The 10951-nt window shown below is 44.8% G+C and overlaps 1 protein-coding gene across 1 annotated transcript; it reads left to right on the top strand.

The window, feature by feature from the left end:
- Nucleotides 1-461: 461 nt before the first annotated feature.
- LOC104539683 (Werner syndrome ATP-dependent helicase homolog) lies at nt 462-10454 on the top strand (the record flags this gene model as incomplete). The annotated part of the gene is made up of 11 exons (XM_010183272.1): nt 462-529; nt 882-990; nt 2624-2692; nt 3207-3289; nt 4715-4821; nt 5511-5698; nt 6985-7162; nt 7335-7516; nt 8323-8424; nt 8801-8893; nt 10313-10454. Coding segments are annotated over 11 exons (1321 nt in total), but the record flags the coding sequence as incomplete, so codon positions are not given.
- Between the last annotated feature and the right edge of the window lie 497 nt (nt 10455-10951).

Genomic DNA, 10951 nt, shown 5'->3' on the forward strand with positions numbered 1-10951 from the left:
CTCCTCATGTTCTGTGATATTTTGTGATTCTGTGAACTTTAGGCAATGAGTGGATTTTTTCTTTTGAATTCATTGCACTTCCTTACCTACACCTGCGAGACCATAAAAAGGATGAAAATTGCTTGGCAAAATCAAGGTTCTGTCCAGAATCTCTTGAGTTGAAGTTAGCTGTAGCTTTCACAGTGCCTGTGGATCAGTTATTAACAGATAGGAGACACGGTTGGTTTTGCCATCTTCTGCGAATTTCTGCATCGAGTGCTGCCTGGCTTGGTCCTGGTGGAGATGCAACACTGGTGGGACTGCCTGCAGTACCTGGAGTATTTGGGTGATTGCAGTGTGCAAAGAGAAAGCCGTAAGGCAGCCGGGAGGGTTTTTTTTTTTAACCTGAAATTCAATTTCACAGAATTGATATCTTCTAATGCGTGGTGGCAAAAATAAGATTTCTCTTGTTTAATTTCAAGGGTCCAGTGGAAAGTGATCAATTCTGTGTTAGAAGAGAGAAGAGATAATCTTGTTGTCATGGCAACTGGTAAGTTACCTTTGCATCCTCAGAAACGGGGAGAAACGCTTTCCTTTTTGGGGAAAGCAAGAGCCAAACTTGGAGACTGTCCATTTGAGCAGGGTGCCCTGATTGACACCAAGTCTGAGCCAGCTACGCTTGCTACTTGTATTTCTGTCCTAGTCTTTGCCACTGACCTTGGCGTGGAGAGGGGTATTGAATGGATGCTGACCTTATTTATCTTGCGTCTTTGTTCCTCTGCTAGCAGAGCAAACATCACCCTTCTTTTTTTAGGGCTCAACAAGAGGTTAGAGTCATCTGATGTAGCTGGGTATTATAGCTGCGTAGAAAACATAACGGTTCCTTTCTGCCTCTTTTTAAGGGTATGGGAAGAGCTTGTGCTACCAGTTTCCTCCTGTTTACACTGGATCTACAGGGGTAGTCATCTGTCCTCTTATCTCCCTGATGGAGGACCAGGTGCTGCAGCTGACGTAAGTAGAGCGGTAGTAACAGACTGCCGCTGTATTTCCTGTGGCAACCCACGGATTCTGCCTGTGGCATTTGTTGGGGTTCGGGTTGTAGCTTCGTACAGCAAGCTGTGAAACGTACATTTCTCGGGGGACACGTGCAAGCTGTATAAATCATTTCAAGATGACTGGATTTGGCAGTCACGTGAACCGCAAGCTGAATTTGTGAAGGGTCTGTGCTGGTGGGTGGCTCGTGAAGGTGGATCCCTCTTAAGCATTTCTGGATTCACAGGCAGGTTTTGCACAGACCAAACGGTACAGGAGCTTCACAGGCTCGTTGAGCCTCCGAGAGCTGTGTCACAGTTCGGTAGGGCTTCCTTTGAGGCTGAAAAGTAACACCAGAGCAACACAGAGCTGGGAGCTGTGGGCCACTCAGATCAAAGTCATGGCACAGCGTTTGAAGATGGAGGTCTCCTCACGCCTGACCTCTTTGTTCCTTGAAAGGTTTGATGTAGGAGCTAAGGGGTGGCACTGAATCAGTCTTACATGAGCAGTTACAGCTGCGGTCAGGGTAAATCTTTGATTTCAGTACCTGTTAATGCTTTCTGTACGCGTACAGGTTTTCCGTTACAACAGCTATTAATTTCTGATGCTTTTAGCTTAAGCCACTGACTGGTACAGTCTGTGGGAAGCATGCTGAGTTCAGTCCTGCCTTGTCTACCTTAGGCCTTTTGTGAAAGAGGGGATATGAAGATATTTCGAGTAAGGAGCATCAATTGTGTGGCATTTTCTGCTGCAGATCATGAATGGCTGGACAGCCAGAGCTGGCTATAGCCAGCTTTTAGGCTAAGTATTAATCAGCAGGGTGTCTGTATGTGTTCAGCTGCTTCTTTGGCTTTTGAACTGTTTTACTCGGAGTTTATTCACTGCCTTCTCAGTGGGTCATTCATTTTGAAGGCTGGAGAGACTGAATTTCTATGGCTTAATACGATTTGTCTGTCAGTCTGCGTGCGGTTCTGCTAAGGACTGAAACAGAGGAATGAAGAGGGAGAAACTGTCGAAACAAAGGGCTGTAACATAATGCAGTAAATCACCACGTAAGGAGGACGGGTTGCAGCATTCTGGAAGAGGTCAGATATGAAGTGGCTGAGCTGGTAAACATAACTATTGAAGCTGTCATTAAAAAGCAGCCGCCTGATTGAAAATCAGAAGCACCAGTAGCTCGCAAAAGACCGAAAGGCAAGGCAAAAATAGTGGAAGCTAGGAAGGCTTAGATCCAAATGTGATGAATAATATAATAGCTCAAGAAAATATACTGACTGTGTTCTCTTTATTTTGGATGTTTTCTGAGTAAACTTAGCTCTTGTGCAAGAGAAATGATCTTAATGTCTCTGATTTCTTACTGCACTAATAAAGCGTGTGTGTGTTGAGTACACAGGGGAAGCTGAGGCGCGTTTGGGTGGCAGCAGTAGTCACCGAGCACTCCTGTTCTGTTCAAAAGGTTTCTCCCCACGGAAGTCCTTGGAAGAAAGCAAGTTTCTGACCCCGCAGCTTGAATTTCCTTTACGAAGCGCTGGCGTAGGCTGAAAGCGAAGGCAGAAAGCATTGAGGAGTAAATCTGTTCATGACTCTGCTCTTTTCTCCTCTCCTCCTGCAGTATGTCAGGGATTCCAGCCTGCCTGCTTGGCTCAGCTCAGTCAAACAACATCAAAGACGGCATCAAAGCGTAAGTCTTGGCGAAGCTTTCTGGGACTGTGGCTTCTGACGTGGTGGTATTTAAGAGAGGTGGATGTCTGCCTGATCTGTCATTGCCGAAACTCTTGATTCTGGCTTAGATCTGGCAGTCAGGGACATGGCTCGTGTTCACCCAGGCTGTGTGTGTGGGATGTGTGTAGCTGCCTCCCTGTGCCCTCTGACTGAAGTGGGGCTTGTGGGCTCGGCTTCATGTTGTGATTCATATAGGATTTTACACAGCTCTTAGACCTTTAGTTGTCACCAAGTTCTTAACTGTCCCTTCTTGTTAGAAAGGCTAGTTTCCCTTTTTTTTGGGAAATCTGGTGTTCCCCTTTTCCTTGTAATGCTGTTTGCTGCCTTGCTTTCTTAATGGTCTGAATGCTACTGTCTTGATTTGCTTCCAGAAGTCTGTACTTGTTCCCAATAACATCATCTGGGCAATCATGGTTTAGTTTCAATTGAGGTTTTTTTTCCCTCTGTGATGGTATATTTGCTTGATATTGCAGGGGTCAGTACAGAGTCATATATATGACTCCAGAGTTCTGCTCAGGCAACTTAAAGCTGCTTCAGGACCTCAACCAAACTATTGGTAAGTTGGGGATAAAGTTGTGGGCGAGTTGGCAGCTTAAATTCATGATTACACCGTTTCTAATGCTTGAACACTTCTCACCAGTTTGTTATCGCTAGGGAGCTCACAGGTTAGCGTAGTGATTGTGGATAAATCGTGTCAGAAACTGCTGTCCTGATCAGAAAGGTGATTGTATGCGAGTCCTGTCTCTAGCATGGCCTTGGCATGGCAAGGTTAGATGGGTTATAACAACAGAGGTGCTGAAACACACTGATCTTTGTATCACAGAAAGTCAGTGTGTATCACTAAACAGTATTTTTTGCCTTTTAAGAATTCTGATATCTCTGGTTTTTCTCCGAATATAACAATGAAGTTGTGTTTTGAAGCACTGCACTGCATCTTAAAAACCTCTGTTCTCAAAGAGAGCGATGCAGCTGATGCGTTGCTCAGAGCAGAGCAAACCCAAGGCGCGAACTCCAAGGTTCTGTTTTTGTTTTTAAATTAAGGAATCAAGTTTCTGGTGGTGTAGGCAGACAGGACTATTTAGGAAGAAGATGAGCAGTCTGAATGTCCTGAGAATCACACAGAATCGCAGAATCCCAGACCGTTAGGGATTGGAAGGGACCTCAAAAGCTCATCCAGTCCAATCCCCCTGCCGGAGCAGGAACACCCAGATGAGGTTACACAGGAAGGCGTCCAGGCGGGTTTTGAATGTCTCCAGAGAAGGAGACTCCACAACCTCTCTGGGCAGCCTGGGCCACTGCTCTGTCACCCTCACTGAGAAGAAGTTTCTTCTCAAATTTAAGGGGAGCCTCCTGTGTTCCAGTTTGTGTCCATTACCCCTTGTCCTATCATTGTTTGTCACCGAAAAGAGAAGCTGTAAGCTTGGCCTCTCTGACACTAGGGTACTTTTAACACACATTATAATGGGGTATGTGTATTCAGATGGAGGAGGTTCACCTCTGAATCAGGAAACATAAGGTTATTTTCCAGGGGCATCTTTGACCTCTCTCCCTTCATTCTTCTGGACTTGTACTTACCTCCTCAGTCCAGTTCTGAGACTCTCAGACTTCGTTTTACAATCTGGAAAGTAAAACTAATCACATCTGTAATCAGCATTCATGACTATTATGAAGAAAGTCTGGGAAAGGTGAGGAAGGAAAAAGGTCCTGTCAGAAGTAGCTTCAGAGTTTGCCCTGTTGTGAGGAATGTGGAGAAGGTTTGGAGAAGGAAGCAAAGGTGGTGGTGGGGAAGTCTGTAAAAGCTGTCGGGCCTTTTTGCAGAATGGGCCTGGGGAGTCGGTACAGCAGAAAGCACCCTAGAAACAGAAATTTAAGCCTTTTCAGGAAAGGCTGCAATTGAGTGGGATGTGGTGTTTGTATTCTGTAACTTCTCACGGTGGTTTGCCTTGTTAACGTGTCCACGCTGTGGTTTTGTCCCCGCTAGGTATTACCCTCATAGCTGTTGATGAAGCTCATTGCATTTCGGAGTGGGGCCACGACTTCAGAAATTCCTTCAGACGTTTGGGCTCGGTAAAGAACGCTCTGCCATCGGTGAGGTTTGGATACGCTTGATTTCCAGTACAAGAGAAGGATACGAGGTCATTTTGTGTAGTAGTTTGATAGTTTTACCTTTTGACGTTGCTCTTTGGGTGTACTTACCATGCTGCTTTGGAGTTTTTAGAACTTCATGGATTTTTTTTTCCTCCAAATGCTTCAGTGGAGGATATTCTGAACCTGAGCTACCAGCAACTTCTGAAAACTGGTGACTTTGGATCCCTATACTCTGGAAGATGTTGTCCCTAAGCTTCTAATTTAATATAAAGGGATTTTTTTAAAGAAAAAAAAATGGCTTGCAAGAGCAAGCAGCTGTGGTTTCTGGACACTTCTCAAGACTTTATTGCATCAGCTCCAAAACTTTAGATCTGAACTACAGATCCTCTTGGAAGTTTTGTCCTATATTCCCTAAATTCAGCCAAGAAATGAAGAAAATGTGAATTGAGAAGAAAACTCTTAATTTAAACAGCGTCTTGTCCCTGTCTGCTGTCCTGACCGGTGTAAAGCAAAACTCTTGGAAGCTAAATATTAACTGTGTTTTCCAACTAGCTGAGCTGATTCAGCGATCGTAAGCAGATTCAGGTGCCTGTTTACATGCTGTTTTTAAATGGAGTTAATGATTTTGTTGCTGTTTGTTAATAAAAATCAGTGAGAAGTCTCAGACTTCCTTCTGCTCTTCGTTGCAGATTCCCATTGTGGCTTTAACTGCAACCGCGAGTCCATCGATCAGAGAAGACATCGTGAAGTGCCTGAACCTGAGGAGTCCCCAGGTGACGTGTACGAGTTTTGACAGACCGAACCTGTACTTGGAGGTCGGACGACAAAGTGGCAATATCCTTAGGGATTTGAAGCAGTTCCTTACTAGGAAAGGAAGGTAAGGGTTTGAAGCCTGTTTCTGTTGATCTCTCAGAGGGAACTGAAGGATTTTTAGGATGATTTTCTCCTCCGAGCTGACACTGTAGCGATTTGAATGAAGCGGCTGATGGGTAACTTCCCAAACAGTGTTGTACAAAATGTGTCTTAGTCATAAATCTGAGTTAAGACTGGGCTTTTTAAATAAAGCCCATCTGAAGCAGAAGACTTGCAGTCCTTTTCTGTTAGCAGATCACACAGACACAGAATCCCAGAACGTTAGGGATTGGAAGGGACCTCAAAAGCTCATCCAGTCCAATCCCCCTGCCGGAGCAGGAACACCCAGATGAGGTTACACAGGAAGGCGTCCAGGCGGGTTTTGAATGTCTGCAGAGAAGGAGACTCCACAACCTCTCTGGGCAGCCTGGGCCAGTGCTCTGTCACCCTCACTGAGAAGAAGTTTCTTCTCCAATTGAAGTGGAACCTCCTGTGTTCCAGCTTGTGTCAGTTACCCCTTGTCCTATCATTGTTTGTCCCCGAGAAGAGCCTGGCTCCATCCTCGTGACACTCACCCTTTAAATATTGATAAACATGAATGAGGTCTCCCCTCAGTCTCCTCTTCTGCAAACTAAAGAGACCCAGCTCCCTCAGCCGCTCCTCATAAGGGAGATGCTCCACTCCTTTGATCATCTTTGTAGCCCTACGCTGGACTCTCTCCAGCAGTTCCTGTCCTTCTTGAACTGAGGGGCCCAGAACTGGACACAATATTCCAGATGTGGTCTCACCAGGGCAGAGTAGAGGGGGAGGAGAACCTCTCTGCCCTACAACCACCCCCCTCCTGATACACCCCAGTGTATCCACTGGTCCCGTGGTGCACTCAAGAGGTTGGTTTTCTGCCCCTTTCCTCTCCTTGTCCAAACTACAATGTGTGCATCTACAGCACTAGAAATTAATTTCCCATCTCTCATTTGTACCTTGTTAGGTATATTTAGACCTTTCAAAAGTGACAGCTGTGGAAGTACTTTTCCTGGTGGGTTTAGGGGAATTGGCAGGCCTTATCTGGCTACTTCTACCTAGAAAATCATCTGTGTTTTGCAAAATAAACGTCCCAGTACCAAATAACTTCTAGGTCCATTTTTCCAAAGGACAGACCCCTTGTGTACAAGCGGACCAGTTAAAATCTGTTTAAATTCCTAAGTCCCTGCAAAGACCAACTGCTGGAGAAGCTGTGTTGCCTTTTTTGTCTGACTTTTTACAGAAGGGCGGCCGTTTCTGTTCTGTCTCTTGACACGTTCCTGTTATTTATAGCAGTTCTGCGTACGAGTTTGAAGGCCCCACTATCATCTACTGCCCTTCGAGAAAGGCCACCGGACAGGTTATGTCTGAACTGCTGAAACTCAATGTGACTTGTGGTGCGTACCACGCCGGTCTGGGAATCAAACAGCGGAGAGACACCCATCACCAGTTCGTCAGGGATGAAATTCAGGTGTGTAGGAAGCTAAGCCCGCTTGGCTTTTTTTAATACATAATTTTAGAGTTTGAAGCCGTTGTCATCTAGGCTGAGTTGAGTCTGCGACGAGAAGTTGTCATGAGGTGTGTAAACGTGAATCCAGGCATATTCCTGACGGTCATTTCACCGTGTGGTTCCTGTTTTGTAGTGTGTTGTGGCTACAGTGGCGTTCGGCATGGGCATCAATAAAGCAGATATCCGGACTGTTATTCATTATGGTGCCCCCAAGGAAATGGAATCCTATTACCAAGAAATTGGGAGAGCTGGTCGTGATGGGCTCCCTGCTTCTTGTCACGTTTTGTGGGCTGTGACGGACTTGGCCTTTAACAGGTAAGTGACTGAAGACGGCTGTTTTGGTGCAGATTGCCAAAACATGCCAAAAAGAAAGAGGAGCGGGGCAGGTTTGGTAGAAAATTCTGACCCCTTTCCTGCCCACACGCATTTCTAAGTCCCTTATGCTTTTACTGGAAGCCAGTCCACAATTGCACTGATGTTAACGAGTTTGTCCTTGTTTCGGTTCTGCTTTCTGAAGAAGCTTTGCAAGGCAGCAGTGGTAAAACCTGGTCACTTGTCTTCTAAATCATCTGACCTTGTTTTCAGACCCATCAGCACCCCTTAAGAGTGCTGATGCTGTAGGATTACTTGTTTATGTCCTTTATCTAGAGGTCTAAATGGTGAATTTTTTCCGTTTTCCTTTTGGATGGCAGAGTCCTGACTGTTGAGGTCTCATGGTGATGTTGTCTGTAGCTGGTACAGGATCACAGAAATGACTGAGCTGGGACATTTGAACTTGTGTCATCAGAACCTGTGAAATTGGGCACTTCTTTACTGTTTGCTCCCTGCTTTGTGCCTTCTGGCATGGCTTTCTGTGGCTTGGGTGTTGGGAAGAAGCTCTCTGTCTCTCCTTTTACCCCATATAAAATAATCTTTGTATTTAGGAGTATGAATATGGTGCTCTATGAGGATCAAGAGAAACAGGCAGGCAGTTTGGGTCTGGTTTTAGTAGGATATTTATTTTTCTAGCTGTTTTGGTTGAACTTGACTGAGTCAATTGTCAGATGTATTTAATTTCCAGTGTAGGACAGGGGAATAGTGGTCAGCATTGAAGTGAATGGATTTTTCTTTTGGGCTGGCAGGCATCTTCTAAACGAGATACGCAACGAAAACTTCCGGCTCTACAAACTGAAGATGTTGGCGAAAATAGAGCAGTACCTCGTGTCACACAGCTGCAGGAGGAAGTGAGTGCTGCTTTTGACTTCATTTTCTATCTAACTTCAGGCAGCTTTGATAGGAGCCGCTGGGACTTTGTCACAACTGGAGGTCGTAACCGGAAGGCTGCATTTACTCGTGGTGTGTTCAGCCAATGTGCTCTTCTATATTAAAAAGCAGTATGAAGGAATATGGTTTTCAGCGTATTTATAGATATATAAAGTGTTCCTTATTTGCTTTAAAAAAAAAAAAAATAATGCAACTTTTCTTTAGAGGAATCAAGGCCAAATAATTGGCTCCCTGGTGGATTAATTAACGCTGCTGATTTCAACTCTGTTTTCTGCAGTAAAGTTGAGGTGTAAATTCTTAGTCTTTTTATTTAATTCCCTACCTTCCCTTGGGTAGAATCATCCTGTCTCATTTTGAAGACAAACAACTCCGAAAGGTCTCGTCTGGCATCATGGGCACAGAAGAATGCTGCGATAATTGCAGGTCCAGGTAAGCGTTCTTCCCTAAAGCCTCACACAGGAGGTTATGTTCTCTCAGGACACAGGAGGTTATGTTCTCTCGGGCTGACTTAAGAAGCAAATTATCTGAAATAATCGACTCTTTGTGCATCTGATTTTGCATCTGTTCAGCCTGAACTTTGCATCTGAATGACTGTCTCTAACCTCCTCAATAGCTGAGCAACCTGTGAGGCAGTTTATAATCTGTAAGCGTGTAAAGAAAGCAGGGTCACAGCTCTTGAAAGGCTTTAGAGCAACACTTACGCTGAGAAATACACTTTTCTTCATCACAGTTTAAATCCTGTTAGGTAATAAATCCTGCAAGGAAACACTTGCAAGTGCAGTGAGGTAACGTGCTGGCAGTTTAACCTTAGACACAAGGTAAGAGAGGCGTTCTCCTGTTACGGTGCGTGCTGACGTATGTTCCTTGTAGCGTTGCTAACAGTCTCCCAGATGTGCTGAAGGGAAGCTGAGAGCTCTGTAGTCACACAGGTAGGAGTAGAAACGCCTTGCTGTGTTTCCTTGGTGTGCAGACGTGCGCTTTCCCTGAAGCTACAATAAAATCATTCTTTGCTCTCGCTGGTAGCTTGATGCTTCCTGCTCAGAGACAAGATGTTACGCTGCGTTGCTCTCTGGAAAAGTGCTATCAGTTCAGCCAGATTACCTGCATAAGCAAGGATTTGGGAATCTTTGTCTGGCTTTTACTAAAACTAATCAAGATCTGGACTTGAGAGACCATAATTTCAGCCTTTGCAGTCAAGTTGCTCTGTTGGTCAAGAGCCATGTCCGTGTAGGCTGGACTTGATTATCTCCGAGGTCTTTTCCAGCCTCAGTAATTCTGTGATTCATGTAGTGAATTTGTGGTGCAGATCTGAAATCACTTGAAATGGATCATAGTCCTTTATCTCCTCCTTTGAAGGGTCTTGTGCCAGTAATTTCTTATAAGGTCTTCCACTCAGAAATATGTGCAATAACAAACTCTAGGAAGTCTTTAACAGGGTTGTTCTTTCCTTCTGCTTCCCCCTGCCACCCCCGTTGCGTTTATTTAAAAATAAAAACCGCAAACAAAAAAACCTTACTGCTTTTAGGTGCAATTGAAGACATCTCTTCGATGCCTGAAACAGTCCAAATATTCACATTTTAAGCTTAGAACATCAGTAAGACAGTGGTGTTCATGGTACTGCCTGTGACAGAAGAGCTGCTTGTTGTCGTGTTGGGCAGCTGTTTTAACCACAAGTGATTTTGACTTGGTCTTATGTTTTCAGCCCTAGTTCTTTACACTTCAAAGCACGTTAATCGTTTCTATAAACGTAACTTGAAATGTGTATTTTTTGTAGTTATCACTTGTCAAACGACATCGGGAAGAAGAGGAGGGGACATGATTTGTATGTGTGTTAAACTTGTGTTTCAGAGCCTCTGGTTTTGCCACCTCCAGTGACTCAGAAGGAGGTCTGCAGGATTTTGGGAAGCAAGCCTTTCTGCTGCTGTCTGCAGTCAGTGCCCTGGAAGAGAAGTTTGGCACCAGAGTTCCCATCTTGTTTCTCCGAGGGTCTGTAAGTGATTGTAAAGATCTCTGTATGCGCTCTGAGAGCGGAGGGGCTGTGACAGTGTCCCTCCTGACTGCCACACCACAAAATAGACTGGTACCTGCACATCGAAATGTGTGTATGCGCTCATACGTATTTAGTACCTTTTTCCAGCTGTCTGTAGAGAGAAGTACTTGAGATTTTTCTGAAGTAAATGCAGTGAACTAGATTGTCTTTGAAGGCAGCAGCCATGGACATAGTGGTCCTCCAAAGCGTATTGCACTTGATTTCATGCACGACCAGCAAAGGTGCAGTTTTTGCCTCCAAGCTCTTGTCATCTTAGCTCTGTTTTTAACAGGGGATGTTCAGCTCTCTGTGGCCCAAGTGTTCAGCTTAGAAATAGTCCTTATTTGTATGGTGTGGCGCTGTCCTGTATTTTTTGGGCTGTTTTAAGTGGGTTATTGGCAGCTGTCTGTTAAACATGAGAACGCCAGGCCAGTACTGGGGCCAGTATTATTCAATAT

Source organism: Mesitornis unicolor, unplaced genomic scaffold, assembly GCF_000695765.1.
Source record: "Mesitornis unicolor isolate BGI_N332 unplaced genomic scaffold, ASM69576v1 scaffold18814, whole genome shotgun sequence".
Lineage (NCBI taxonomy): Eukaryota > Metazoa > Chordata > Aves > Mesitornithiformes > Mesitornithidae > Mesitornis > Mesitornis unicolor.